The sequence below is a fragment of the Fusarium verticillioides genome, chromosome 6 (assembly GCF_000149555.1).
Source record: "Fusarium verticillioides 7600 chromosome 6, whole genome shotgun sequence".
NCBI classification, from domain to species: Eukaryota; Fungi; Ascomycota; class Sordariomycetes; order Hypocreales; family Nectriaceae; genus Fusarium; species Fusarium verticillioides.
In genome coordinates, this window is record NC_031680.1 from 3,776,238 (window position 1) to 3,804,147 (window position 27,910).

Here is a 27,910-nt window from a genome sequence, read left to right on the forward strand (position 1 = left end):
GGTTGGTATTAGAGTACATTCTTGATAAGGCTAGCACGTGGATATTTATATGGATTCGATACAGTAGAAGAATGGCAGAAATCTAGCAATGAGTGCCCCATCGAGATTACTTGTGGTTCTGTATGGGATCCTGCCCACAGACGCTAGTAACATAGTCTGACAGGGATCGCGTGTGCGTGGGTGTTGAAAAGGCATAGGCCTTGAATTATTGTATGCCTACTCATAGCGAGCCTGATCTTGAGACACTTCGAGTTGTGGATGGCGAAGGAGCTGGAGTGTTTAACCCCGGCCCTTTTGAGGTTGCCAGAGCGAAGGCAGTCCCAGGATCTCGCGAGGGACTCCTCTTCATCAGTCAGGATATCTTCGTGAACCACTGGATTGCTAATCGCGTAGCACCCGCATTCTATGTTCAAGAAACTCGTACTATCGACAAGATTGTTGATCTCCTCAAGAACAAGTATCCGCATAACAGAGCGAAGGCAGGATTCTACATCCCGAGCAGCGAAATATCGAAGCCGAAGGTCAATACCAGCCGAGACAATACATACCAAAAGGCGTGTGCCTTTGTTCCATCGCGCAAGGTCATTGACAAGGATGGGGACAATGATCCGACTGAATCGGTCAGATTGGATTGTGGGTATACCTGACTCTTCGTTCTCCAAGATACTGATATCGTGCATAGTCAACACTAAGCTCAAGATCAATTACGAAAATCTTTACTATTACGGAAATAGTGATGATGATTCAAAGAGGAGACTCAAGTTTACAATCACCTCCAAAACTTTTATCGGAATCAACATCGATCGTCGTCTATTTATTAGCCAGTTTGGAACGGGTCTTCAAGCTGGCTTCAACATGATTGCAGGAGCCATGGGCTTGGAGCAAGAGAAGGCCGACGTCATGGGTAAGCAAGCTCAGCCACCCCACTACTTTGTATGTTAACATATACAAGCTGATTACAATTGGGAGGCTGCGATCAAGTCCAACTTGTGGATGAACTACAAATTTACGTTTGAAGTTGGCACAAGTCCTAAGAATCGTGGAAGCTTCACCGTCCGGAACGTCAAGGTTCACCATCTAAACGATGACAACAGTCTAATGTCGTACAAGCATCGCCCTAGCGACGAAGACGCGCCTGGGTTCTGGCAGCAGGACGATACGTACAACTGGGTTAGTGCATGGAAGTTCACGTTTGGTGGTGAGCTCAGGAGCGCAGATGCTATCGGACAAGATATTGCCATTGATGGTGCAACGAGGTTCAAAGAAGCAGTGGCGGACTTGGTCAAGTCCCTGGGTGCAACTGTTATTCTACCGGCTGGTGATGTATTCATGTTCAAGGGATTGAGCTGCACCCCAAATAATGATGTCTTTACTCAGCTTGCATATGATACTCCTATGGGAGGTTCAGTTAACCTTCAAGAGGTGAAAAACGTCTCTTGGCAAGGCCCGAAGATGCCGTCGAAGTAGCAGGAAGCGTCCACTATAGTCACTATATCTTCTATCTCTTTATCGTACGACGTCTTTCATCTCTCGCGACAGATTGCTATTACAGAAAATATTACACGACAGAGCTCCTTACCATCATCCTGATTACCTACGTGGTCGACTGCCGCCTCAAAGTTCAAGCTTTACGCTGCGAATATATTGGTGATGAATAAGAACAGGATGGAAGCAGCGCATGGGTCCGGGCGCCCACAACAGTTTGACAGACGCGTTGCCCAAAGTTAGGAAATTCTAGTAAAGCTCTGTTACTTTCTCTTGCATAATGTTCTTGGGCAAGGATCTGATATATCAGGAGCCCAGAAGAAAGACTACAGATTTTTGCTATGTCTTCGAAGTGCGCATAACATGTCATGATATAATAGTTGCCCGCTATCTGAAACCAATAAAAACTCATTTGACGCTGAATGTGTTCTAATAGTTTTGCTTGACAATGGCGACACCTCATCGTAATATATGCAACCCGAACATAGGCAAGGTGCTGTCCTCGTAATTGATATGTCTGAGAAATATCAAATCGCACGTTGAATGATACTGCTTATCACGGCTTCCGGAGGTGTCGGGGGTATGAGACAGAAACAGCGTCGGCCCATCATTTGCTGTGTAGTCTGGAACTTACGATCGCGAATTATGCATGTTCCCGAGGACGCCATAAAGCCCGAAAACGTCAAGTGTGCCACGCAATGTTTCTTCTTCACTATCGCCGAAATAGATGAACTCTTGAATACATAAGACATGAAAATAAAGAGAGGAATGTGACTGGATGATAAGTCGCAAGGTTTAATACGAGGCAGCTGTGACAGAACTGGAATAGCGAGGCTTGAATACCTTGGTTGTGGTCTAGGTTAGTAGAACATCCTACTCCTGGAGCACACATTCCCGGATCCTCTCTCAATCCAGGCTTCAGAGGTATCAGCTGCCATTTATTTCTACAGTCGCACTCCATTGATGTGACAGGCTCACAATTCATTATCAGCACTGTGGCTGAAAGGCTAAAACTCCGCCTTCTTTCAGAGACAAGTTGTGAGTAAACTTTCATTTTGAGTTTCACAAAAACGTACGCAGCTAGCTGAGATCCATCACAGTGCATGAGTGGCTTGGGGAGGCATGTGAATCCGGGAGGGGTAGCTCGTATCGCGGTCTGGAATCGACTGGCAGCCTGAACACAGTCGCTGGTTCCTCTATTATATATTCCTAGCTTTCTAACGCCGTCACTCATGTCTTAAGCGCTCTGAACTTTCTGTAATTTCTAACCTAGATTTTACATTATCTAAGAAATATTTTATCATGGAGGCTCTGAAGAACGCCGAGGCTCTGCCAATCTATCCCTCTTCGTCTGCTAATGTCTTGGATGGTAAATATGCCGTTCGATCAACTGAGAGCGGACACGTTGAATCTCATGGCTCCGAGATTGAAAGCAACACCTGGTTCAAAACACCAGTAGGCAATATCTGTCCCACTTCCCTTGAAGATTCTGCCACTGACATGCTTTTTTATCTAAATGTAGCCTCTTGATGTAAAGACCATCCAGAGACTACACAGCATTCAGCTTATTACAGAGTCTCATGACCAAGGCTATTGCGATGATAGGGCAAATGGTAACTGGACTTGGTTTGAGATATCCATTTTGGAAAACGCAAATGCGACTGAGCCGAGAGTGAAGGATGACGTGCAGCTGACGTGGGAGAGTCACAAAAACCAGCTGGAGTCTAAGGACTTTGTGCAGGTGTGTCGCTTTTGTTTTCTTTTGCCCTTCACACTAGGGAGAGTTTGTACTGACTTTAGGAAAGCTTGAAGGAACTCTCTTTCCTGAGGACCATGATATCTTCCGACTCCTTGAAGTAAGAATTGATATCTTTGGCCACCATTGTCAAACTAAAGCTTCATTAGGATCAAAATGTCATTGCTGTCAGGGTTTGCTCTCGCTTCTCAGGCTGGGAGTTGATCGCTAAGCAGGGATACCTTGTTGTAGAATTCGGTCCTCCAGGTAAGTTCATTTGTCTTAATGCTACGATCGCTAATGCAGTATGCCTAAGTGGAGAGGGAGCCTCTCAGGTTTGGAACCATCGCAGCCAAGGTCCTATATACTCTGGAGGCTTTCAACGATGTCAATGAACTCTCGTTTCCTGATTTGGAGGAGTTTCCATCTTTGCCTGCAACTACGTTCAGGGCTGATAGAATGGGAACTGAGGATGCCAATGAACGGCCGCTCCGGGTTCTATCACTAGGTATGCCAGTCGCGGCAACAATTTACACAACAGGCTTCTAATTACTGCTAGATGGCGGTGGTGTACGCGGTCTGGCGTCCCTACTAGTCTTGAAAGCAATCATGGACCGCGCATGCCCAGGAAAGAAGCCTTGCGAGGTGTTTGATATGATTGGCGGCACTAGTACTGGAGGGTAAGCAATCTCAACATCTTGATAGCATTGGTTCGTGCTTCTGGTGCTAATGGATTATGGTCGCTTATAGACTGATTGCTATTATGCTTGGTCGGCTAGAGATGTCAGTGGATGAATGCATCAAGGAATATAATGCTCTCATGGGCGACGTATTCCCGCCACCGCAGAAGTGGACTTGGAATCCGTGGACTTGGGACACCAACGGCATGTGGATGAGTATCCTTTCTAAAGGAGAGAAATGGAAGTCTGAGGACCTTGAAAAAGTAATCAAGGGTCTGGTCAAGAGGGTGCTCAATCAGGACCCCGAAGAAGTACTTCTGCAGGATCCGAAGAACCCCAATCCCTCGTGCAAGGTGTAGGTTCTATCTCAATACTGTCAAGAGTCACTAATTGATCACTCTCGTTAGCTTTGTCACTGCGTCTAGAGCAGAGGGTGCCAATAACTCTGAGCCCGTCCTCCTTCGATCCTATAAGATCAAGCATGCAATGCCTGACCTTCCAAAAGTTAAGCTCTGGCAGGCAGCACGTGCCACGTCAGCAGCTCCAGGGTACTTTAATTCCATTGAAATCGATGGCATGTCTTTTATCGATGGTGGAGTGCAAGCCAACAATCCTCTTGGGTGGTAAGTACTCTCCATGTATCATCTTTATAACTCCACGAAATTGACTCGACGTAGGCTATGGAACGAGGTGCTTCAAGTATTTACTGCAGTGCGTACGACAGACTGTTTCCTGAGTATTGGCACCGGTGTGTCACTTAGCAAGCAGTCGGTTTCCCCCTTCGGTCTTGTTGGTATTCTTACCAACACGAATATTGTTAACATTTTGTTCCGCGAACTGATCAATGCATTTGCTCCACGCGGTGTGACAAAGAAATACTGGCGCTTCGACTTCGGTGATGGCCTCCCTGATTGGGTTGAAGAGGATGGGGTTATGAAATGGGTCTACCTAGCCAAGATTGAGGCGACTGAGGGAGAGATGGATGATATCACGATTACAGAGCTCTTGAAGAAGAAGGTGGATGAGTACATTCAGGAGCCTGGCTTTCAAAAGCAACTTGCTGACTGCACTGTTGCCTTAAGACGTAGCTAGACTATGATTTGCGTGGCATTAGGCCCTGGGGCCCCATAGGTACTACTTAAAGCACCACAAAGTTATGTGGCGTTTCGAACATGAGTTAGTTATCGTAACACGTTCTCAAAAAATCAAGGCCCCCTTACAGAGTACAGAGTCTGTATGTCGCACCGCACACATGCATGGTACACAGGCCAAATGTGGGCTTATCGGACGTGAACGGCTGAAGGGTATGTCTAGACTTCAGTGACGTTTCCAAGTTGAACCAGATTAGGCTAGAAGTCAATGCCTCATTCAACCGTTTACCGTCACCAATGCCACTAAAACAAGAGGGATCTGGCGGATGAGGCCAAACCAAATGTGGAATGCCAAGGGCCTGACTGTGAGACATGGCTTGGTTGTCCGTGCCACTGTATTGATGCTCGCCCAACTAGAGACTTGTGAGAGGTTTTAAAAATTCTGGGCTATGGTCTATGGGCTGTTTTGGCACATAAAAATGCATCTGTGAGCGAAAGCGGTTGAATCCACAGCCAATCCTTGAATGTGGCTGATGACGGGCGCTTGTCAAAACTGTGACCGAACCTACACTCGAGACTGGTATGTGACAACGGTTTTCTCGGCAAAACATGCATTTTAATTTGTACTTTTGTATCTGTAGAGCAATGCAACGTGCTCAGGCTAGCTTGTCAGCGATAGCTAAAGAGGATTCTTGTCATAGTCCCGAAGTGAACATTTCTTGAGGAACTTGGCGTTTAACATCCTACTCAATTACAATTTCTTCTTTTATTGCAATTTGATCGAAATATTATAACACATTTGTGAGCCTTAACATGAACGATTACAGCCCTCGCCTTCACGTCATCTACGCAGGTCGCGGCGATGCCATGTACATAGAATGGACCGATAAAACCAAAAAAAAACATCTTGTCCTGCTTGATGGAGGGCCTTTGTTATACGAGGCTGTCCCAAGGAGAATAGATGGAGTCAAAAGGCCTGGTGGGAATGCCGCTCCCTACAGCAAGTATCTTTTCGCAGCTGGGCAGCGTATATGGAACACTCGCTTCTCTGACAAGGACAAATTTGAACCGAGTGTTATTATCAACTCACACCCACACGATGACCACCTCGAAGGACTTTTGGAATTTCTTAGGTTTGCTGTTCTTCAAAGGAAGAAAGACTTCGCCTTCAAGGGACAGTTTTACCAACCATACTGTGAGGAGTCTCGTAGCCTCGAGAATACTCGGAACCTGTTGGTCAAACTTTTTAAGTGGGCTGAGGGTACAGGCTTTGATTATAAGGGCATCCAGGTTGACTATCCTACCGCAAAGTCAATTCTGAAATGGGATGCCAAACCCAGTCTCGGTGACCTATCCTACGATCCAGATAGATCTCCTGTGAACTTGGAGAGTATCTTGATGAGAACCCTTCCGAAAGAAATGCAAGTAGAAGGAACAATGTATTTCACTGGGGACAGTGTTGGATGGAGGATCATGAAACAGAAACCTCCAACGAAGCTTTCCATTTACAAGGTCCAGCACCACGGTAGTATGGTCAATACCCAGATTCAGCAAAAGGCCAACAGAATTAAATTCAAAGTTGGCTATGAGGCAACGGTAAGAGACTGGTTTCGATGTTTTGCCGACTCCAGTCCCAGGTACAAATGGGATCTCAAGGGAAAAGGACCAAGCAAGATCATGGAGATTCTTCAGGAAGAATTCCCGGACTTCGGAGACGCAGATACGCGGAAAACTTACTTGAATAATCTGGAAATTCGTCACAGGACGTACGTTACAATGTGCATTGAGGACAAGGTTACCAGCCCAATGGCAGAAATTACGAAGCCAGAGCTTCTACCCAAGCCATCAGCAGTATATACGGCCGTGGTGCTTGCAGTCAGCAAGATCTCAGATACAGACCCGGCGTATGGCACGTTTTATGGCAAAAATGACCAGCCGTCGGAATGGTGGCAGGAAACCAAGGCCTACATGGCGCGCGAAAAGGACTATCTACGATACATGGCTGTTGTCCATATCAAGAAGTTCTTTTCAAGTTTCGTCGCCGACGCCTATGTCATCAGCGCGAACCATCACAACAACCATCCGGCCCCGGAAACCATTCTAGGTCTGGCCCTGGCCAATAAAGATCAAGTTGATGCCAAGATCAGGACAACGGGCGGCATACTCTACGTGACTGATGGATCAGCCATAGACTTGCCAGCTTTGCAAGAACTGGCCACAGAAATGAAGGTCGACTGGCTTACTCTGATGTCCGGCTCACTGACCATCAGAGTCTTGAAGACCAGGTGCTTCATGAGCTTAAACGCCAGCGACGTTGTGAGTTCTCCGAATCGAGATACGGATGGTGCCACGGAGGAAATCTCTCTTGACGCTGGGAAAATAGCCGAGGGGAAAGCGTTCCGTGCGGATATTGAAGCAGACACATCCCACCTGGGTATTCGAGACCTTGGGCCCGTCTTCTGCAGCATTGTAACCACCGGAATCACCAAGGAGCTGTATTTGACTATCGCAGCAGACCCTCCAAGTTTACAGGCACCGACCTCCAACGTAATCCCACCAAACCTTTTTGTCGAATACTATTGGATCAGTCAAGGCACGACGAGCGTGAGAGATGAAGAAGAGGTCTATCACTTGGTCATCAAACAGTGGCTGGTCGACAAGTGGGAAAAGATGGATTTCTGGATGGACAGCGTCACGGCAGAATTTGACAAGACCACCAAAACCTTGCTGTACTGGAAAGAGGGGGATAAGAAGAAGGCCTTTTACGTCAAGCCATCAGCAGCAGGCGACACGATAGAAATCCAGGATTGCCAAAGTGCACCGCCATCGGGTTACGGCCATGTCTTTTTCAACATTCGGTTGGACTCAGACAAACAGCCTGTCCTGTCACCCATCCCCAAATTGCCACATGGGCCTCAGAGTTTCAGGTCGTTTTGCAGCTCATCACTGCTCGACCCTACTACTATCTCAACTGCAAGCAAGGCCATTGAGGTGTTGACGAGCAGTGAAATCGTGATGGCCCTGGACCTGCATAATAACTTCGAGACTGCAGTGCTCAACTATCAAATCGACCTTGACAAGTCGGTCGTTGAGTATGATTTTGATGAAGTCAGTGTTGAAGTCCAATCAGCAAGCATCATCTTCTTAATCCCAGACAATGCCACCATCCAGCTTGGATCCGAGACCTTTCTTGTCAAGGAGGTTACATTTGACCTATCTTAAGACAAGCAAGACTTGATCAAAGCTAAACTCGACATCAAAACTATGGCAAAAGGGATTGAACTTGTGGTTAAGAAAGAGGTGCCAGGGGCAAAGCCTGCTTCAACTCTTAAAAGGTTCTTGATTGGAATGGGTGTCAGATCTGAACAACTTCTGAATGTTCGGCTTCCAAAGCTGCTCGGATACTTGATCAATTCCGACTCCAAAATGTATTCACTGCTCTTCCAAAAGACTCCCGCGTCACTGCTGCTCTCTGGGATTCTGCGTCTAGTCCCGGATCTCGACAGATCGCGAGCCCGGGTGACCATGCTACCAGGTAACATGCCATTGATCCATCACCACTGTTTGATGACCAAGTGATAGACCTCTTCTTCATCTCTCACGCTCGTCGTGCCTTGACTGATCCAATACAGCCAAATAGCGTGACTTCCCCCTCGTGGCCTACAGGATACAGCGGGCTGATCTTCAAAACTGCAACTGTATATTACGCCTCCAAAGTCTTTCTTGATAGTGACAAGATGTCTTACGAGAAGGGTTACCATGTAAGAGCGCTTGTCGGCTTTTTTGGTTATGATTTTAAAGTATCGGCAACCATACCCCTTGACCAGTCTGGCCTCACGGTCGCCGCGACTTACGAAGGTACTGTTGACCTGTCGTTTGCCAAGTTCAATAACACAACGGTTTCGATTATCACTGTTAAAGAAGAAAGTGCTGTGAGTATCACCCAGACAAGACCGGCGTAAGGATATAACTAACCTGGACATTGCAGACTGTATACGGAGCGAAAGCTGATCTCACGCTGTTCATGAAGAGCGGGTTCCATATAGACCTCAAGTACCAGCGGGGACGAGAGCTATACTCGGCCACAGGTAGTTACCGGGGCACAGATACGATCCTGGGTTTGTCAAATCCCACAGTGACGCTGACGTACGACAACAAGACGGGGTTGATGAGCATCAATAAATGGCCTACCTACCAGGATCTGAAAGACAGGCTTTCGACCGTGGCGTTTGCAGAAGGTCTGAAGGAAGCATCAGGCCGAGAGATGACGTGCGAGAAGATTGTGCAGCTTATCTTCAAGGAGATTATCACGACGCAGTACGATATGGAGTTCAAGGGCGCGTCAGTTAGCGACACACATCTTCTGCTGAACTTTTCAGGCACATGGGATGTCAAGATCGTCCTCGAACCTCCAGTTACAATCGCAAAGATACCCTTACCAGAAATCTCTATACAGGTCTCCAAGAAGCTATCCTTGGATCAGCTTGGAGCGGCGATAGTGAAGATGCTGGTGGATAATATCTCATCTATAGCCTTGCAGCTCTTGCAGCAGCCCCAGAAACTGGCTACGTTTTTCGGGGCTCTGGTGGTAAAGGAATACGTGCAGCAGACCATCACAGCACTTATTTGCCGTCGAGTGGACAGGCCAAACGTCAGAGAACGAGCTGATCAACTGATCGAAGAGAACAACAGAGATGTCAGAAGCAACCGACAAAGAATCGATGAAGAGGTTGGTCGGAGCAGTGCGAGCAGCAGTATTGAAGTCGTGGGAGGCTCATTGGCCACGGCTGACGGTCTTCTCGACGGCTTAATCACATTGTTTGGCTTGATGGGCTCACTGGTTGGGGTCTACAGTGTCATGGCTCCTGGCAAAGCGGATGAGTTGAAGAAGAAGGCTGCTGAGGCTAAGCAACAAAAGGAAAAGGCTGAGGCCAAGGTTGCTGAGTTGAAGGAGCGTCTTGTCCAGGGACTTAGCCTCGATCCTCAAGTTCCAATCTCAACCAGCTTCAAACACGACGAGACAATTATGCTAGACTGGTCCAAGGTGCCTCTCAAGTTCCAGGCTGATGCTACTCCTCTCTCTTGGGACATCATCTTTAGTCCAAGAGATGACATAAATAATCCTGACGCGATCATGATGTCAACCGCGAGTGCTTCACGAACCTTCACGACACCGCCCACTAGTATTTCTTAGTGCGCCTTCGATATGGATGTGGGTTCGGGCCAAGGCGTCTTTTGGCAAGACTGTGGTGCAGGGGTTGTGGCACCCAGCCCAGACGCTTACTCATATGCCATCCATGATCCCTCCCAAGGAAGTCCGACTAGACTTCCCGTCTGTTATAAACGGAACCCATCTCACAGTCAGTATGCCAAGGGTAGCGCCAGGAGACTATCGGATCTGCATCGTCGCTCAAGATGATCTTGCCGCATCTCGGCCATTGTATTCGACCAGTGTACGCATTGCTGCAACTTCTGATTTTGCGAAACAAGTACACCTGTTGGAGATTGAAGCATGCACTCCTACCACTACTGGAATACGCGCTGTCGCAAAGACGTTGAGCTCTGAGCCAGCCGAGATCCGTGACTCGCCGTACACTTCCTCTCAGTCCATAGAAATATTGCCACCACCACTCAATCTGACTGCCAGCATGGCCTGTCTGACTGTCATGGCCACCTGGGATCTTCCGGGCCAGTCACAAGACGATTGCGAACTGGTGGTCCTGAATGCGTTGACTGTTGAGCCTGTAACCACGGCCACGATCCGATTCCAAGCAACAAAGGAGGGACAACGTCTTTCTTCGGTACAGGACCCATCATTTCAAGAAGGGTACCACATCTTCCTTGCCGCTCGTCAAAAGTCTACCAAGATTTCGGCCGTCGGGCTCTACACCGCTCTGTCTTTCGTTATGTTCAACATTCCACTATGGACTATTGATGCGATTGAGTCCCACTATGTTGTTCCCTCAAAGAGTTTAGTTCTCCATATCGAAAGCGCCTCGCGAGCGGCTGGACCCTTGACATTTGAACTCTTGCTTTCCGGAGTGACTACCGTCACCCCTTCTTCTACCACGCGGCGCTCGGACACGTCAGTTGTTCTGGATATTGACAACCCAAAAGAACCATACCCAAGCACGGTGCAGGTCCGCGCGACAAACGCCGCGCAAGTCCGGGGCATCTTCGGCGCCGCTTGGAATTTTCCGTCTGTACCGCGAGATCTCCCTGCTCCACAGCCCAAGATATCATACACTGCAGGGATTATTACCTTGGCTTGGCCGGCTATACCTGTTGCAAAGGTCCAGGTGCTGGTGTGGGTGCAAGACTCAAAGACAATGAAAGTCTTGTGCAGCAAGAAGACGCCACCATCTGCAACATCCTTGATGTTCTCCAGTCAAGACTTTTTGATCGTCCCTGGGATGGACCTCATCTTCACCCTCAATTCCAGATTAGATAATATTCGAGGCTCCACGACGATGGTGTCATACGAAATTGCTGACATGAACAAGGGCTGGGGCACTCCTCATGAGCTGATCATCCCCGCACCAGAGACCAAGGTCACGTACTCAGCCGTGACGGCATATTCTGTTCCACAACCTATGGACTCAACACTTTTCTGGGCCAGCAACTCGGCCAAGAAAATAACTAAGCTAGACTGGAATACTGGCAATTGGTTAGCAAGCACCATCACGTCTCCGTCAATCGATGGACTGGGGTTCTGTAGCATTACCAATACATCGCGTCACACCGGGCACAAAGAATTCTTCTACATCAGGGAAGATGGAATAATCAGAGGTTTTCTATACTTTGGCTCCGGGGGGGGCTGGAGCCCGCAAACATATGCCTTCGCAACCGAGACAGCCAACCTCAACAATGGAGGGGTCATCGACGCTGTATCTCCCAACTCTACCACTTCTCTTCTCTGCTGGGTCGCTCGAGATGGAGCTCTGAGATATTCTGTATGGGGGAACAGCACAAGGGCTTGGTCCGTTGCAAACTATGCCGCCGGGCCTCAGTCGGCTACCATCACTGAAGCCGGGTTCATAAGGGCGACTAGCCAGGACAGAAAAGGTGTGCACGTCTTCTATCGTGGGAGAGATGGCGATCTCCGCGGTGTGTTCTGTAACCTCGTTTCTGACGGTGGTTCCATGACGTGGAAAGGATTTACTATTCATACTGACCCTGACACAAGACCTCGTGGAAGTGCACTCTGCGTTTCTGGCGTCGGGACACCAATCAGAATCTTCTGGTCTAGTGCAACCGGAAGAGTGGTTAAGGCGCATCGCGATGGGGAAGATCTTGACAGCTGGAAAGTCCAATCTGTTACCGGCGCTGGCAGTGTCGGCACAAGTAATATGACTGCTGTTTACAGAGACAGCGCGACTGTGTGTCTCTGGTGGATCACTCCAGGTGGTGCTATCTGTCGAGGTGATGGGAATATATCAACGGATGGGAAGATATCGGACTGGACGGTCACAAAACAACTTCCCGACGGCACAGCGCTGTCAACTACAGCCAGCCCGTGGCCTCCTGGTGTTACTTCCAACTTCTACACCACATCTCATTCCAGTGTTATGAGTATATTCTGGGTTTCGCCAGATCAGGTTTTGATGGGACAAACTTGGAGTCGGGATCACTAAGTAACCTGTAAATGTAGAGACGGGCCTGTGAAGCTGTCCTGTCCGCCTTTTGGCATGCTATAGTCACCAACGTAGAAGACTTTTGGCTTATCTCCAAGTGAAAACGTACGAAGTTGGCTGAACGGAATAGTTCTGAGTGTGAGCCATTCTCTTTATATACTAATTCTTGCTACCTGTCCACTTAATCTCTCCAGCATCTAAGTCTGGTAGTAGGTATACAGTGAACTAGTGGAGGTTCTTTTTACATGGTTTCTTGTTTGGTTGGCTGTCACCTCAACCTTTCTGTAGAATTGTAGGTAACGGTGACCACTATCGCTTACTGCCACACCAGGCTAAGGACAGGCTATCAAAAGCTAATCTTATAATCTACCACTCCCAGGAGCAAACAGGCGCTGCCTGACCCTACCATAACGATTCTGAAGCTCGTTCAGCTTATCAATCCAAATATCGCACTTCGCGGCATGTGCCTTCTCAAGCGCCTCATTTATATCCGCCCCTTCTTTAGCCAAAACCTCAGCGCCGCTCCAGTGGCACATCCGTATAGCAAGCATCAGTGCAGAGTCGCCACCAAGATCATGAGCATCCAGAAGCTCTTTATCACACCCGCTGCACAAGGACTTGAGTTTCTCAGGGTTCATCGCACGAACCGCCTGGTGAAGAACTGTATCACCGTATGCATTTCTGGTTATATCGTCTACCAGGGAAGATTGAGCCTGTGCTGGCAAGATTTCCAAGAGTGTCTTCTCAATCTTCTTCTGTCGTAGTTTCCGTGCGGTGAATAGTGCCTTTCTCTGATTGTACTGGTCGTCAGGATACACAGCCAGGACTTTTGCAACCAGGCCTTCGTCTCCAGCTTTGGCTGCAGCAATGATATCTTGGGGCTGATAGTCTACTTGCTTCTCGCTCAGAATAGCCTTGATACTTGTCAGATTGGCGACTGTTGCAGCTGCGAATGGTGTTTCCCCGGTGTCACGATGCGGTACGTTCACCTGTGCCCCGTTCTCAAGCAACGCTTTGACCATCTTCTCGTCTTCCGCTTTCACTGCCGTATGAAGAGGTGTCTCTCCTGACGAGCTTGTAGATGAGATGTTGCTCATAGACTTGATCAATAGCATCGCAGCCTCATCCGATTGCTTCCTAATAGCAGTACACAGTGCATCAGTAAAAGCAGTGAGCCGCCTGCTTTGATACTCATCGATATCCTTCTTAACCAGCGGCTCGGCAATCCTGTCAGCTACCACAAGCTCAGTCAGGCTTGTAATGTCGGAGATCTCAATGGCCTGTATGAGAGGTGGCCCATAGCTTGTACTCGGCGTAGCCAGAAACTCCACCAGAGACTCCGGCGCAGTGAAAAGAATGTCATCTAGAAGACACTTCAGGTTCTCGTATCTCCGATACCTCACAGCCACGGTGATTGGAGTATCATCTCTCGAGGTTGGAGGAGCCACTATCGCGTTATTATCCAACGCCCATATCAAGAACGCACTGTCATCTCGTCCAGCTGCTAAGTGGCAGATACTGCGGTTAGATTTATCCCGTCTATTGATATCAGCGCCTTTTTCGAGAAGCAGTTTTAGGATTGCGAGAATCTCAGGGATGATTTCTTTTTCTTGTGTTGGAGCCTCGTCAACGAGAAGGTGAAGAGCGCTGGATAATATCCCCTTGTTGAAAGGCAAACTGTGGATCATAAAGGTAGTAGCGGGCCAATTGAGATGATCGATTGCCGTATGTAACAGGGTCTGTCCGTCCGTGTCGATATAAGAGGTATTGGCTCCTCCATCTATGAGACGCTTCATCAAGCGTAACTCGTGGTCATTTCCAACCTTTACAGCGATGTCAAGTATGTTGTCCGGAAGTGACGTGGCTTGGACTGGCCAGGTATCCAGTATCATATGCGGAACCTCAAGCGACAGCCTGCCATCCGACAAAGCCTCTGGTAGAAGCTGCTGGTGCGCAAAAGCACTGTCAAGTCTTTGCTTCAGTATCTCCATGAACACTCCACCCTTCTCGAGACAATCAGGCAGGACAGCCAGTATGCTCTTTGCCGTTACGACCGGAACGAGCTTCTTGAAGATGGTTGTCTCCGTCAACATCATCGATGCTTTGAGGCACTCACCATCTTCTTCTAGTAGGCCTATTTCCTTTCGACCGTAGGTTTCGGCATGTCGGAGGAGCAGTTCGACCCCAACCTTGTAATTGTTCGACACTGCCAGAAGTAACGGTGACGAGACTGTCGCCTCTTGGGGGGGTTCAGATGATGATTGCTGTTCCCAGGCACTCCATCTTTCACTTGGGCCTCCCCTAGTTGCCGTGGCAGATTGTCTCGACCTATATGCCTCACCATATTTCCCTGTCATCTCAGGGCCAGGTTCTTGCATTCCTCTTACAGGCTCTTCAGGTCTATATTGCCAAAATGGTAACTTGGGAATATTAGAGATCAGTAACTCCATAGCGCAGTCAACATTCTGTTGCTTGATAGCTGCATGCAGGGGCGTCCATCCGTTCTTATCACCGACCTCTACACAGTTCGTATTTGATAGTAGAAGCTTGACGACATCCAAATGGCCTCTGTCAACGGCGTAGAGTAGAGGGGTCCAGCCACGACTATCACGATTGTTTACGGCCCTTGGAGGAAATGCCAGCATCAGACACTTCATCCACGTCGCACTTCCAGTTTGTGCCGCGAGGTGAAATGGCCCGCGTCCATCTGGCATGGTAGTATGCTGGTTCGCCATCTCTGCGAGGTGTGTTGCGAGACCATCCCAGTGGTTCTCGATGGCGATGAAGAGGGGTGTTCGTCCATCAGCCTCACAGTGGTTCACATTTGCACCAGCTAAGATCAGCCTAGAGACAGCTTCTTCGTTTGCACACTCTATAGCTAGGTGCAGAGGGGTTCTACCTCTCTCATCAGTTGCGTCGATAAGATCAAGTTCCAGAAGCAGCTCAATCACCGAGTTTTGGCCATTCTCGATAGCCATATGTAGCGGCGTCCTACTTCCCACTTTGGCTTTCGATATCTGCCAGGTTGCCTTGCTGAGATGGCTATCTTCCAAAAGGATCCTTGCCAGATTTGGCAATCCGTGTACAGCAGCGACGTGCAGTGGTGTAATTCCCGGAGGATACTTGTAGTATCCGTGAAGATAACGCGCTTTGCGAACCCAGAATTTGAAGTAGTTGGAACTAGGCTCGAAGAATGGAAGGAAAATAGAAGTCCAGATATCCTTAAGCTCCGTATCTGAGAGCCTTGAAGTATAAGCTGGCCAGTTACTAACAGCATGCTGAAGAAACGGCGTATTGGCAAACACTTCGGGGCTGATGTACAGATCGTCATCTTCTAGTGCAGCCTCTACCTCTTCGGCAATTCCGCCAGCCGAAACGTTCTCGATGGTCAGATACTGAATGCAAGCTGTGAGGAGCTCGACATTGCCCTGGGACTTGTCAAGATAGAGTTCGTTTTCCTTGTTGCCCTCGATCTTGGGAGACTGGAGGAACTGATACACAGAGTAGTGTGCCAGATCAATCTTGGATGTTGCCTGTGATTCTCGAACAAGGCTTCCACAGAGCTCGAAGACGTAGCTCTTCTCACGTAATGAGTTGGATTGCACATCGTCGAGTGTCTTTGTATCTGACGTAATGGCAATACCTTCCACTAATTCTGACAAATCGAGGGGTTTGTTAGCAAACATAACGAACTGTAAGATGCGCTTCGCAAGCTTCTTCTCTTCCTCATCTTCGAGCGTTTGAAAGGCCTGTTCAAAGGTCTTTTCGAGGTTGCGAGGTAGGGCCTGCACAAGTTTTGGACTGAGAGTCGTTCGGACACGAGTAAGATGGTCGATTTGACAGATGACCCAGATGAACCTATAGAGGCAACGGTCAGCTTCTGGTGGTGTGGTTTGATGGTTACTTACATTCCATCAGCACGAACAATTAGCTCTTTGATAACTGCCTCAACTTCAGATCCGCGGAATCGGCGCTTATTGAGCTTCTTGCGAACCAGGCTCTCAATATCAGATGCAACATCAGTCGAGGTGATTGTGATTTTGAAGCATGATGAAAAAGCATCATCAAGGCCCATTCCAGCCCTGCTCGCTATAAAAACCTTGAACTCGGTATCTGCCTCGGGTAGAGTCTCTAGAAAGTCTAAGACCTCCCAGTAGCCACTCATTTCGTCCAAACCATCGATAACAAGGAGAATTCTCTCAAAGTAGTTTGATACATTGGTAAATAGCGACTGTAGATCTTGGAGACTTGGGTGAGATGATCGTTTGTGATGCTTTTCGTAGATAACATTCACAACTTCTAGGAGTGCGCTGGGGTTAGAAGATTGCTTGAAAAGCTGGCCTATAAGCGACCCGACTAAGTTCGTAGCTGAGAGGCTGGATGGGTTAGTGAAGCGACAGTAGTGGTAAACTACAGCGTTACTTCCAGGCTCAAACGTAGACTCTTGAAGCGATTCGATGATTTTCGATCTGCAGACCTGTTAGCTGATATACCGCCTAGGTGGTACGAAACTTACACGATAACCGACTTTCCCGAGCCCTCTGGGACAATTCTTAGTACGTGTAGCAGTACATTCAAGGTACTTACGTGTTCCATTGAGGCATAATAACGCTGAACCTGGGGAAGAGAGCCAGCTATTGAATTCCTGCCTCTTCAATATCCACTCTGCTGAGGATGCATCGCGTTGCTTGCATAGATCATCATGCTCATCCTCCGTTAGTGTGCCAAGCCACTTGATGATCTTTTCCTGTTGCTGAACTGCACGGTATCATTTAGGCGCCAGCTTCACAGGAAGAAGACAACGACTTACTTTGACCAGCATCTACCAACTTGCCAACTGCCTTCTCAACGCCTCTCTGAATTTTGTCCAATGAGCTCAATTGAGCCACAATCCCCTCCATTTGTATCTGTAGGGTTTCGGATTGAGAGCTCGGCCTATATTAGTATTTCTTTTACGTAGACGAAGAAAGTCCTTACCTGTGCTCAAGCTGAAAGCATAGAACAAAGAATATCTTGTACTGCTCTATGCGCCGAAGCAACTTGACAGCCTGCTCCTCCCGCCCACCAGCTTTGATAAACATCTCAATCCGATTTGACTTTGAGAGCTTGGCCAATAACTCATCGATAAGCTTTATCGTAAGCTTGCTGTCTTCAATTGTGTTGTGAACGGCATCTAAATCGACATCAAGACCCTTGAAAGACTCTAGGTGTGCCTTTACACCCAGCAAGATGCCTGAGAAGTTTGCTGTTTCGGTAATCAGGGTCTTGGTGTCGCTCGTATCCTCGTTCAACTTTGAGTTCAATTTGTAACCGGCTGATATAACGGCACCCGCGAGGCTCACCAGGCCAGCGATACTGGCGGCGAGCGACAGCGGATCCATGATTGCACAGTGAATGAAAGAAGGAAGAATTATGTTGAAGCTTGTGCGGGGAATTCAGTCGCACGATAATTCAGTAAGCAGAGTGGTACAAGCCCACTTCAACCACAGAGCTTCTTACTGGCTAGGAAATGCCGCCCATCTTATCGCATAGACTAGCCCCTTCAACTATTGGCCAAATAACGATGAAGTTCCGTATAAAAGCGGAAGGTGGCCTTGAAACCATGTAACAACATGACCTTCAATTGAGTAGTACACGGTGACTTCACCGGGCCTCAACATAGGTAATACACAATATTATTCACAAAAACGCTCTCCTCACTGTTAATGGCGCATGGATATATAGAACCGATTTACCATCTACTCATTATAGCTTATTGGATTATGGTCTACTTCTCTTTTCTCACCACTAGCTTAGGCGGTAAAGTTGCGATGAGCAAGTTCGTATACAAAACCAGCAGTAACCTTGGCATGTTGAATGACGTGACCAAAGTCAATATGCGCAATCGTATCGTTAGGAGTGTGGATGTAAGGGTTATGGTTTCCGAAAGGCGTTTCAAAGAGGAATGACGAGGGGAAGCCGTTACGGTTGGCCGAGGCGTGGTCAGAGCAAGCATAGCCACAAGTCGACTCCTCATAAGGAATGTCCGCATATTCCTCAATGAGAAGCTTGAGGAAGTCGTTCTGCGTAGGGCTAGTGTTGTCGGTGATGAGACCGAAGCGCTCGACTCCATCACGGCCCTTGTAGCCAACCATGTCCTGGTTCAGCATAGCCTCGACTTGAATACCGAGTCGGGCGTAATTGTTGAAGATGTCCTGAGAACCTAGGAGGCCAGTCTCTTCAGCTGAGTACCAGTGGAACTCAACAGTGTTGAGATGATCACCCTTGGCAATTCGGGGATCCTCCAGGAAGGCAGAGAGGAGGTTCAGCAGCATGATGGAAGCAGAGCCATTGTCATCGGCACCAGGAGCACGACCAGCTCCACGATCATTAGAAATGACTGAGTCAAGATGAGAACCCGTAACGACAGTCTTGAGACGAACCTGTCCAGGGATAGAGACGATGATCGAAGGCTGCGACCAAGCCTGGTGCTGGACCAGACGGACTGAGGCATAAGGATGCTTGCTCTTCTTGATAGCCTTCTGGACCTCCTTGTGGAGCCACTCAGCAGCTTCGACTCCAAAGGCAGAGTTGAAGTAGCGGTTGTGGAATGAGGAGAACTTCTTGAGCTGCTTCTCAATGTCTTTGACGTTGACCTTTTTGACGATATTCTTGACGTTTGTTTGGTGAGAAAGGCTTTCGGGGAATTTACTGGTTGTGCTGGCGAGACGAGCGCCTGAGGGAGCGGCGCTGTGGTCTTTCCACTCTGTGATGTCGAAGAAGTGAATGTGATCCTGTAGTGAGTTAGTCATCAGATTTCTGTACCTGCAATTGTGTCATACGTACGTCAATCATCTGAAACTTCTCGTCCTCAGTAACCTCTACGGTCTCACCCGGCGCTGTCTCCAAAGTGTAAAGCTTCTGCGCGCGCTTTCCGGCGCCGATTGGTGTAGTAGCTGTAGCCGAGGCAGCGAGCGCCGCCATGAGAGGGACCGTGTAACGCATGATGTTGAGTTGATGAGAGTGAGGTCAGAAGGTCAAGAAGTGAGCCCAGCAGCGACAGGTGGTTATTAACAGAAGAAGCCTCGCAAGTGGGTTGAGGAATAATCGATGCGGATAAATCATCATCTTTATATACCTGCAGATCGCACGCAAACTCCGGTTGCCCCGGATCTGAGTATCGCCAAGGCTCGTCATATCTCCATCCCCTGCAAGAAACGGTAGGCAAAGAACGGCCAATGCGACCTTTTGGTAAACGATTCGTCTGCATCGCCGGTTGCCAAGTCGTTGGGTGGTATCGCCTACTCCACGTTGGGAAGCTCATGAGGGGAATTGCAAAAGAGCCAAGTGTTAGGATCAAAGGGCATTGGTTAATTAGTGGAAAATCGTGACATGGTCAGAGATAAACATGACGCGGGTCAGCATTTGTTCCTGGGTTGTATGCAAGGAACGCTGGGCACTTGGCGTTTCCCCTCATCTCGACACTGGACGATGTCAGTTCAATTGAGCTATTTATTCCATCATAAGTCAAGCGACGATCTGTGGAATATTCCATCAAAAGATAGAATTGATCGTCGCTTTTCGTTAGCTTGAAGGGTAAACTTTAAGCTTAATTGAACCATGTCGTCCTTGATATTCACCGCTCCGCATCTTAGCCCGCGCTTCAAAAGTTCTTCGAGAGGGGTAATCAGGCTCGGCATTACGAGAACATGCCCTTCTAGGCAGGTCGCTTGGTGATCATCTCACCTCAATCCATAATTGGAAGGTGACGAGAATGCTTGGATGTTCAGGTAGAAACGAGAAAACGGTGTATATATGCATCTCTATTTCCCTTTGTCTCAGATACATATCCAAAAGCTCCAGCAAGACCTTCCTTGAGCCCAAAAACCTTTAATATTACGTCGCCGGCCTTAGCCCAGCCCTGTTATCCACTCTGGCCTCAAAATCAGCCTCTTTCGTTTTTGAAGCGACTATACTACTCCAAGTTCTCATCGGCGGGCTCGAAGAAATGGACGACGAACTGACAATCCCATCTGTGACTGAAGATCCACTCCAGGGACCACTGCTAACCGTTGATGATGAAGACATCTCGTATCCGGGTCTTCTCGCTTTCGTATTCTCTGATGTTCTGTCGGACGAATCGATTGGTTTCGGAAGTACGTTAGGCCTTAGGGACTGTTTAGCTGTTATCGGGGCTGTCTCCCTTTCTGTACGGTACAAAGCCTGGCGGTCTTGACGCGGAGCTCGAAAAGGTTTCTTTTCCGGTTGCCGATTCTTGTCAAACTTCTTGGGGAGAAAACCCACTCTAGGGTCGCCGATGATGATTGCACCATTCTTCTCAAGGGGCAGTGGGCAATGGCCTTTTGACTGCTTCACTAATTGAACCACATGATCGGAGCATATGCCTACACATGGCCTGAACAGATCTTGCGATCCCTGCAGCGTAAGGCCAGATGGTGAAAGTTTCCTCTGGTCTTGTGATGATCCCTGCCGATCAAAAAGCGATTGGAGTGCATCTACCCGAACACCCAAGTAGCACTCATCTCTTGGCAGGCATTTGTAATTCAAGCACAGCTTGGATGACCCCGGAACGAGAATGTCTCCAAAGTCGCCTCCGAATAGCACAATGGCTTGGATATCTTTTGCGTAATCGTTCCAGCGCCCGCATGACTTTTTCAAGTCAACTGACTTGGGCGGTATCACTTTGACGTTGTTGACAACATCCATGTACTCCCATCCAGTGACATTCTGTCCAAACTTGAGGCCGAGCTTTACTGCTGTGCTATCACCTGCATATGACTGGGCCCAGAGCCCATCGACCGTCGAGTAAAGTAGTTTCACTTCGTATTTAAACCGGCTTTCTTCCTTTTTAGTATTGGACATGGATGTTCTGAAAGAAAGGACCTTCTCGGCGTTGTTAAGCATAGCAGCACGGGTTGAGGTTCTCTGTCTGCTGATATCTGCACCATGGATGATATCCACTGCATTCTTCTCTGTCGGGTTTCGTGATAGTCCTGATAGAAGCAAACTCTGTCGATGGAGAAGAATGTTAAGAATCAGATCCTCCGCATTAGTTTGAAAAGCGCGTTGGTGAGTCGTGTCGTGTAAAATGACTTGAGTCTCCTTAGCATCGTCAAGGAGCGTTTCGTAATCATCAGGTCGCAAGCTCCGAAAGCCATCTTTCTTGCCGAAAGTTACTTGGGCAGTAGCTGTTCCCCACTGGCTAAACCCAATGATGAATTTATCAATCTGGGCCCATCTTGGAGGTTTCGAAGCCTTGGAGTACTGTACAGACGCATGATTGAAGCTTGATGTTGCCAGAAACTCAAGGACTTGAGGACACCACCCGAGAAATGAGCGGCGATTCCAAAACTCTTTGTTCACCGTGCCTCTAAGTCTTTTAGGACATGCTCTGTCGATATGAGTCCACTCAAGCCTCTCAGGATAGGTGTCTATCAAATGCCATTGTATAGACGACCCAAAGTCCTCGATGGGGACGAGAGCGTGGTGTCTGGCCTTGAAAACAAAACCACCTCTGTAGCTGACGGCCTGGGGAGTGTCCGCAAGAGCCGCCATCACAGGGATCGACATCTCAAGCCCCTGTTCGTTGTGTTGGCGCTCAGGAAGGGGAAATCCAGTAACTATAACCGCGGGTCCGACTATCGTGTTCCAGCAACTGCCACTGGACTGAATCGATGCAACTTCGAGTTGAACATCGATGTCGAAGGTGGCGATTGCATTTGTTTCGGCACTTTTCGCCTCAAAGAAGCCCACGTAGGCATGAGAAAGCTGGTCCTGCTTTTCTTGGCATACTGCTATCAACCAAGAGAGCTGCTGCGCAATAGAAATGATGAAATCTTCAGCTCCATGGACTGTTACTATGCGAAGTGTTGAATTTACAGTTACGCGTCCCGCCGCATACCTCGTGTGTCGTCGTCGTCGTCGTCGTCTATCTGCGATAAAATATTAGCCAGAGTAGTAGTTACCCCTAAACATCCGCTACTTACTTTTGCTTGTAGAGCCACACAGTGTTGACTGTAGTTCCTCCAACAGCTGGAATTCGTAACCTGGCCAGGCCCACGCAAAGTATTGACCAACCGAGCAAAGCTGTGCATTTCCCATTGTACCGGTGACAGCAAGTATCTTGTCAATATTTTGATACACGCCATCATCATAATTTGCGATTAAGAAACTGTGTAGGTCCCAATCGAGGTTGAAGATCGCGACACTGTTATTGCTTCCCTGTTTTCCCAACTGGCGACGAATTGAGAGGGACGTGCGTTGGCGTACTAAATCCATTTTTTGACTGTGAAATCGTTCAAAGAGCTTCCGCGTAGTTTCAAGGAGCTCCTCAAAGGCTGGATGCGTTGAAAAGTGCTTCATGACTTCAATTGGATTAATAGATGTCCCATATATTGGCGTAGTATCACGAGGTGACACTTCTACATCGCTCTGCCCCACGGAGCTCTCTGACCGTGTAGGGAAGCTCGTAGATCGCTCTGAATGGTACTGGTGCTTCGGCTGTATTTCTGGTCCTGCTTGCCACCCAGCATGGAAATCCGGATCAGGCCACGGTATATACCAGCGGTTTATCTTCTCAGCAGCGCCCATTTCTTCCCTTTCGGTTAAATTGATCACTATGCGATTGCTTTCTTGAACTTGGTCGTCCCTAAGGACTCGATCCTGAAAATTGCGAGCAATTTCAGACCTCAGCCTTCGCACCATTTTTCTTGCCTTTGCTTGTGTTCCTTCTGGCGTATCCGCCTCAACAGCTTCAGCAAATGTCCTCAAAGCCGATCCGAGATGTGCAAGGACATGTTGCCTTGACGACTTATTTGCTGCACCATAGTTGACATGAGAGTGGAGGCCTTTGAGCATGGCTTGCGAGAATCTCACAATGACATCATCTTTCTGCTCTGGCGTGTAGGTCGTTGATGTTTGCGAAATGAGCGATTCGTCATCCTTATCATAGGGCTCATCCTGTAATGATTGTCCCACATTTTGCCGGCCCAGTACAGGTGGTGGATCTTCTCCAACTTCTTGAATATCCCAGAGGAGTGCCAGGCCAGGATATGGGTTTCGCATTTGGTTGGGACGAACAGTCTTAGACCGACTAGACACCGAAGTCAACGTTGTCGTTTGCGTTGCCTCAGTACTCCTCGTGAAGCCACTAAGGGATGAAGAATAGACGCTTGCTGTCGGGTTATTGCTCCTGGGACTAGAAATGGGTGCAATAGGCTGATCGCCTTTCGAAGGCGTGCCACGCACTACATCAGCCCATGATTTGGATTGTGGGAGCTCGTATACAACTTGGTTGTTTTCTTGAGGCTGCGGGCTTTGCTTTTCGGGTTTGGCGGCTTCCTTAGTCTCAGCTGCTTCTGTTTTTTTCTGCGCGAAAGGCTCTGCGTCACGTATAGCCTTTTCCTTTATCTCCTGCTGCTTGGAAGGATCCTTGGAAAGAATATCGATTAAATCTGATGGTACTGGAGTGGCCAGCTTGAAACTTTGGGCAAATTTCTTCAACTCTGCCAATTTGTCTTCTTTTAGTTTTTTTCTTTCTCTTCGCGATCTTGCTTCCATTGCATTTTTTTGCTGTTGCCTAGCGAACTCTTTGAACTCCCTGAGAACGTCAGCCTCCACCTTTGAGGTAGCTAGCGAGTCTTTGCCATTGTCAGCCTTCATGGGCAACATGATCGTATAGATTTAGGAGAAAGGTGTTGGCGGAATATTGAAAACAGGATTGGGGTTTGTCTCAGGAGGGGTAAGGCAGCCTGATATAAGATCACTAGTAGTACGTTGTGGAGGCTGTGCAATATGTATGCTGACTTCCAGTCACAACTATTGGTGTAAGCTGCAGGTTGAAAATGCAAAACAATGAGACCCAATCAGTCCACAGCCTGATTGTTACATGATAGTAGTGCTAGCCAGATCAACCTGGCTAAGCGTCGGGTAAGCCGGGGTTATACAAGGTCCGTAGCTATAGAGTACCTTTTATACTTGAAACTCATGTCTTGTGTTAATATGACTCCTATTTATAATTAAATAAATTTTAAATACATTTTCTGGATATGTTATATAAAAGAAAAGAAAATAAGCTTAACATAACTACTCCTCTCTATAGCTAGTAACAGCATATATCGGGTATTCTATCCGATCTTGACTGGCTGATTCTCATTCTTATATGGAATATACTCATCAATGCAAACACCAACAACCTTGTAAGGATCCAGGCGATGCTTTCGCGACAAGAGCAAGTTTCCAGATCCACCTGTACGCACATACCCATAGTCCTTCATTATGTCCAGAGCCGCATGGGTAAAGTCCTCCCGCACGAGCACCCTGCCACTAGGAAGAGGCACTTCGTGAACAATTTTCTTGTTCTCCTTATTCTTCCTACAACTGGCGGCATACAGCTTATGCGCCTGTGTATCACCAGAGAACGCTACCACGTCAAACGCTTTACCAACGTCGCCAATTTGCACAAGGCCCAGTCCATCTTGCAGGATTATCCTGTCATCAAGGTCTCCTTTCGCTGCTGTTTGACCTAGGGAGGTTCCTTCGACCGCAGTCAAGGCTTCAAAGATGAGTGCGAATGGAGCGACGATGGTACAGCCGCAGTTGACACTAACATGGCAAGTGATACTCGCTGTGCTCCCATTTGCAAGACGTGAGCCACACCTTTTCATCGAGATCATCTTGTAGTTCATGGACCAATTATGCACCCGGAAGCCAATGGCGTTGGGATGTTCCCAGGCCGTGCCGCTCACCGACCGGTCTTCCCAGCCCACGGGCTTAGCACTGGGATCTGTAGTCTCCCACATCGGCTGCAGCTTCTCGAGCAACTCCCTCCGGTAATGTACCAGGTCATCGCATCCCGGGTCCATGATGGCTCCTAAGATGGTGGCGCATTGTACCAGGGTCCTACCCGTCTCGTCCTTGACCACGTCTCTGGGCTGGTCATACGTGGGTATGAGCTCCCTACTGATACGGCCAGTCTTGATCTTCTTGCCACAATTGCAACCCTTGAAAATGAACTGAAAGTCTCCGTTTCCTTGGGCCAGTCGGATCTTCATGAATTTGCGTGGGGTCCCGATGAGACCAGTCATAGCTCGTGTTTTCGCCCGCCCTTCTTTCTTTAGGCTGCCGAGGTTGAGGACTCCGGCGAAACAATCGGTAGACGCGACTTGGTTGTCGCTTTCAACTAGCGGGATCCAGTTCCATCCGCTTTCCCTTGCCTTGCTGGCTACACCAAGCTTGGTCCACGCCAACCCGGTCTCAGAAGACAGTTTCTTGAAGAAATTGAATGAGATGGATGTGATGTCTTTTCCTGACAGCTGCGTTTCCACCTCATCCTTGGTGAACAGTCCGCTAAAGATTCCCAAAAGACCTCTGAATATGTCCGCTGAGTCTCTGCATTTGCGCGGCCTGAGAGATATGGCAGAGAATATGTTGCTTATCCCTTTGTAGTTCTCCCGCCACCAGTAGGAACCACCGTTGATGATGTCAGTTCTTGCACTGTTAATGCCCTTCACCTGTGTCCGCAGGCTGACGAGGGATAGTATATCCTCTCCAATGACCCTCAGTATGGCGTTAATTCCTGCTGTGTGAAAAACCCTGCCCTTGTCAATCCAATCATACAGTTTGGCCGCTTTGTCAGCGCACTCGATGGCCAAGTCCATCCAGGTATGGAGTTGGCCGATGTAGAATATACTGTTAGGGTTCACCCCCCACATTGTGATATTCTTGCCAAGGATCATCTCTTGGAACGTCCAGACACGAGTGAAGTAGTCATTGTCGAAGAGTGACGTGACACGTTCAATGCAGGTCGAGTAACAGTTGATAACGCCCATGTCGATTGCTGCGGACCTCACGCCCGACGCGTCTACGTCGAACTTCCAGTCTGTCTTGGCCCAGCGGTCAAGAAGGTTGATGACCCTCTCAGTGAGACCGACGGCCTCGGTGGCGAGAGCAGTACCCTGCATGTGATACAGAACGTGGTCGAGGAACTTTAGATCATCGACGATCTCTTGTGGGATCCAGGCTTCCTTCATGTCCATGAGAAGGTGACATCTCTCAGCGTTTCTGTAGTATTCGAACATCTTGGGGATCTCAGCAGACTTCTCAGTCTCATCTGTCTGGTTTATGCACACGCAGTCGGCCCAAAGATACTTGATGTTGGCTGCCACCATGAGTCGCTTGATGTCTTTCAGCTTGTCGGGATTGATCTTGATCTCCCAGGTAACGCCGCCAAGGTCGCAGTTGTACGCTGGCACTTCCTTACCCCAGGTATAGGAGAGGATGTCAAAGCTTGTCACATTGTGAGCGACAGGGTCAACGACAGAGAAGTTGCCGTTGTCGTTGCAAAGAAGCCTGATTGGGAGTCCGGTTGACATGGTCAAAAATTCGATACTTGGGTTGGGAAACGAGTAGACAAAGAAAAGGAATCTGAGGAACAAGGCTCCGTGCGCTCAATGGAGGACTTTGACTTCTCTCCCCATGTTCACGATTTCCCGACAGCGTCTTCTAGCTTTTAACTTCGTTATCGTCTGGCAGTTGACCTAGGCCCCTGTCGCTTTTTCTTCAGCCGTTCTAGGGTGAGCGCGAAGGCGATGCATTTAATTGGCTTGTGCATTGTTAATTTCCACTTTCTGGCTTGGCACGCCTATCATTTCTTTATTTGCTTGCCTACCGCTCTTTATTATCGCTTCAAGAGGCCAAAGCCCAATCATTATCGGGACAGAATCAGAGCTGAATGTTCTAAGTGTATTTATAGGAGTGGGATGGATGAAAATGTTGAAAGTCAGGGTTATTATTTACCCGATCCCGTGATCTGCAGCCATCTCTTGCCTCCCTGTCCAGTCACTCGTGGATCTGCTTTTTCGCTCAACATAGAGTTTACAACTTAACAGAAATGGCTTGAACGTAGCTGTAGGCATACTTTTATGGTTAGTACAATTCTTCAATGCTTATAGTCTACAGAGAGGCTAGAAGTAACTTTTCTTCAAGACTTACAGAGGTCAAAATCCTTCTCGATTCACGACCCCACATAACCCACTTCCCCAATGCATCTTATCAGTGAGTGGGCATCAATATGCTTAGAGATACTCTCGACTTCATACTCTATCTTCTAAAGAGGTCCCTGACTATCAGTAAACTGTTCTACTTTTTTTCTCATTCCTCAATCAGTCAACCAAAGTCATTGCATGGTTGCAGCAGTAGTTCTGAATCTCTCTCCTAAGTCCAAATCTGTCTGCCCCACGGGGCGCAATGACGTAGCATTAAATCCTTCTAATCCTTCGACCAGCC

The 27,910-nt window shown here is 48.2% G+C and overlaps 9 protein-coding genes across 9 annotated transcripts; 4 read left to right on the forward strand and 5 right to left on the reverse strand.

The window, feature by feature from the left end:
- Nucleotides 1-212: 212 nt before the first annotated feature.
- On the forward strand, nucleotides 213-1,467 carry FVEG_14863 (hypothetical protein; the record flags this gene model as incomplete). The annotated part of the gene is made up of 3 exons (XM_018903880.1): nucleotides 213-633; nucleotides 683-904; nucleotides 953-1,467. 3 exons carry the CDS (start codon nucleotides 213-215, stop codon nucleotides 1,465-1,467), a joined length of 1,158 nt encoding a protein of 385 aa, XP_018744497.1.
- A 1,266-nt stretch (nucleotides 1,468-2,733) lies between these two features.
- Nucleotides 2,734-5,124, forward strand: FVEG_01563 (hypothetical protein). Its single transcript, XM_018888565.1, has 9 exons — nucleotides 2,734-2,940; nucleotides 3,008-3,226; nucleotides 3,291-3,341; nucleotides 3,391-3,487; nucleotides 3,537-3,728; nucleotides 3,780-3,900; nucleotides 3,971-4,255; nucleotides 4,308-4,523; nucleotides 4,578-5,124. The coding sequence occupies exons 1-9, from the start codon at nucleotides 2,788-2,790 to the stop codon at nucleotides 4,990-4,992; spliced, it is 1,749 nt and encodes a 582-aa protein (XP_018744496.1). The 5' UTR covers nucleotides 2,734-2,787; the 3' UTR covers nucleotides 4,993-5,124.
- A 680-nt stretch (nucleotides 5,125-5,804) lies between these two features.
- FVEG_01562 (hypothetical protein) lies at nucleotides 5,805-8,213 on the forward strand (the record flags this gene model as incomplete). Its single annotated transcript, XM_018888564.1, has 1 exon — nucleotides 5,805-8,213. One exon carries the CDS (start codon nucleotides 5,805-5,807, stop codon nucleotides 8,211-8,213), a length of 2,409 nt encoding a protein of 802 aa, XP_018744495.1.
- Nucleotides 8,214-8,728: 515 nt separating this feature from the next.
- FVEG_01561 (hypothetical protein) lies at nucleotides 8,729-10,185 on the forward strand (the record flags this gene model as incomplete). The annotated part of the gene is made up of 2 exons (XM_018888563.1): nucleotides 8,729-8,923; nucleotides 8,980-10,185. The coding sequence occupies 2 exons, from the start codon at nucleotides 8,729-8,731 to the stop codon at nucleotides 10,183-10,185; spliced, it is 1,401 nt and encodes a 466-aa protein (XP_018744494.1).
- Nucleotides 10,186-10,963: 778 nt separating this feature from the next.
- On the reverse strand, nucleotides 10,964-11,567 carry FVEG_14862 (hypothetical protein; the record flags this gene model as incomplete). The annotated part of the gene is made up of 3 exons (XM_018903879.1): nucleotides 10,964-11,054; nucleotides 11,117-11,354; nucleotides 11,552-11,567. The coding sequence occupies 3 exons, from the start codon at nucleotides 11,565-11,567 to the stop codon at nucleotides 10,964-10,966; spliced, it is 345 nt and encodes a 114-aa protein (XP_018744493.1).
- Nucleotides 11,568-12,832: 1,265 nt separating this feature from the next.
- On the reverse strand, nucleotides 12,833-18,006 carry FVEG_14861 (hypothetical protein; the record flags this gene model as incomplete). The annotated part of the gene is made up of 6 exons (XM_018903878.1): nucleotides 12,833-16,483; nucleotides 16,534-17,094; nucleotides 17,142-17,166; nucleotides 17,213-17,383; nucleotides 17,436-17,554; nucleotides 17,603-18,006. The coding sequence occupies 6 exons, from the start codon at nucleotides 18,004-18,006 to the stop codon at nucleotides 12,985-12,987; spliced, it is 4,779 nt and encodes a 1,592-aa protein (XP_018744492.1). The 3' UTR covers nucleotides 12,833-12,984.
- A 411-nt stretch (nucleotides 18,007-18,417) lies between these two features.
- On the reverse strand, nucleotides 18,418-19,609 carry FVEG_01557 (hypothetical protein; the record flags this gene model as incomplete). Its single annotated transcript, XM_018888562.1, has 2 exons — nucleotides 18,418-19,398; nucleotides 19,451-19,609. The coding sequence occupies 2 exons, from the start codon at nucleotides 19,607-19,609 to the stop codon at nucleotides 18,418-18,420; spliced, it is 1,140 nt and encodes a 379-aa protein (XP_018744491.1).
- An 891-nt stretch (nucleotides 19,610-20,500) lies between these two features.
- FVEG_14860 (hypothetical protein) lies at nucleotides 20,501-24,295 on the reverse strand (the record flags this gene model as incomplete). Its single annotated transcript, XM_018903877.1, has 2 exons — nucleotides 20,501-22,557; nucleotides 22,612-24,295. 2 exons carry the CDS (start codon nucleotides 24,293-24,295, stop codon nucleotides 20,501-20,503), a joined length of 3,741 nt encoding a protein of 1,246 aa, XP_018744490.1.
- Nucleotides 24,296-24,750: 455 nt separating this feature from the next.
- FVEG_01555 (hypothetical protein) lies at nucleotides 24,751-26,997 on the reverse strand (the record flags this gene model as incomplete). Its single annotated transcript, XM_018888561.1, has 1 exon — nucleotides 24,751-26,997. The coding sequence occupies one exon, from the start codon at nucleotides 26,995-26,997 to the stop codon at nucleotides 24,751-24,753; it is 2,247 nt and encodes a 748-aa protein (XP_018744489.1).
- Between the last annotated feature and the right edge of the window lie 913 nt (nucleotides 26,998-27,910).

Bases quoted from the DNA above. Each gene is read 5' to 3' on its own strand.
- FVEG_01563 (XM_018888565.1), top strand. From the start codon at position 2,788: ATGGAGGCTCTGAAGAACGCCGAGGCTCTGCCAATCTATCCCTCTTCG. The intron at 3,342-3,390 runs GTAAGAATTGAT...AAGCTTCATTAG, and splicing joins ATATCTTCCGACTCCTTGAA to GATCAAAATGTCATTGCTGT. The intron at 3,488-3,536 runs GTAAGTTCATTT...AGTATGCCTAAG, and splicing joins TGTAGAATTCGGTCCTCCAG to TGGAGAGGGAGCCTCTCAGG.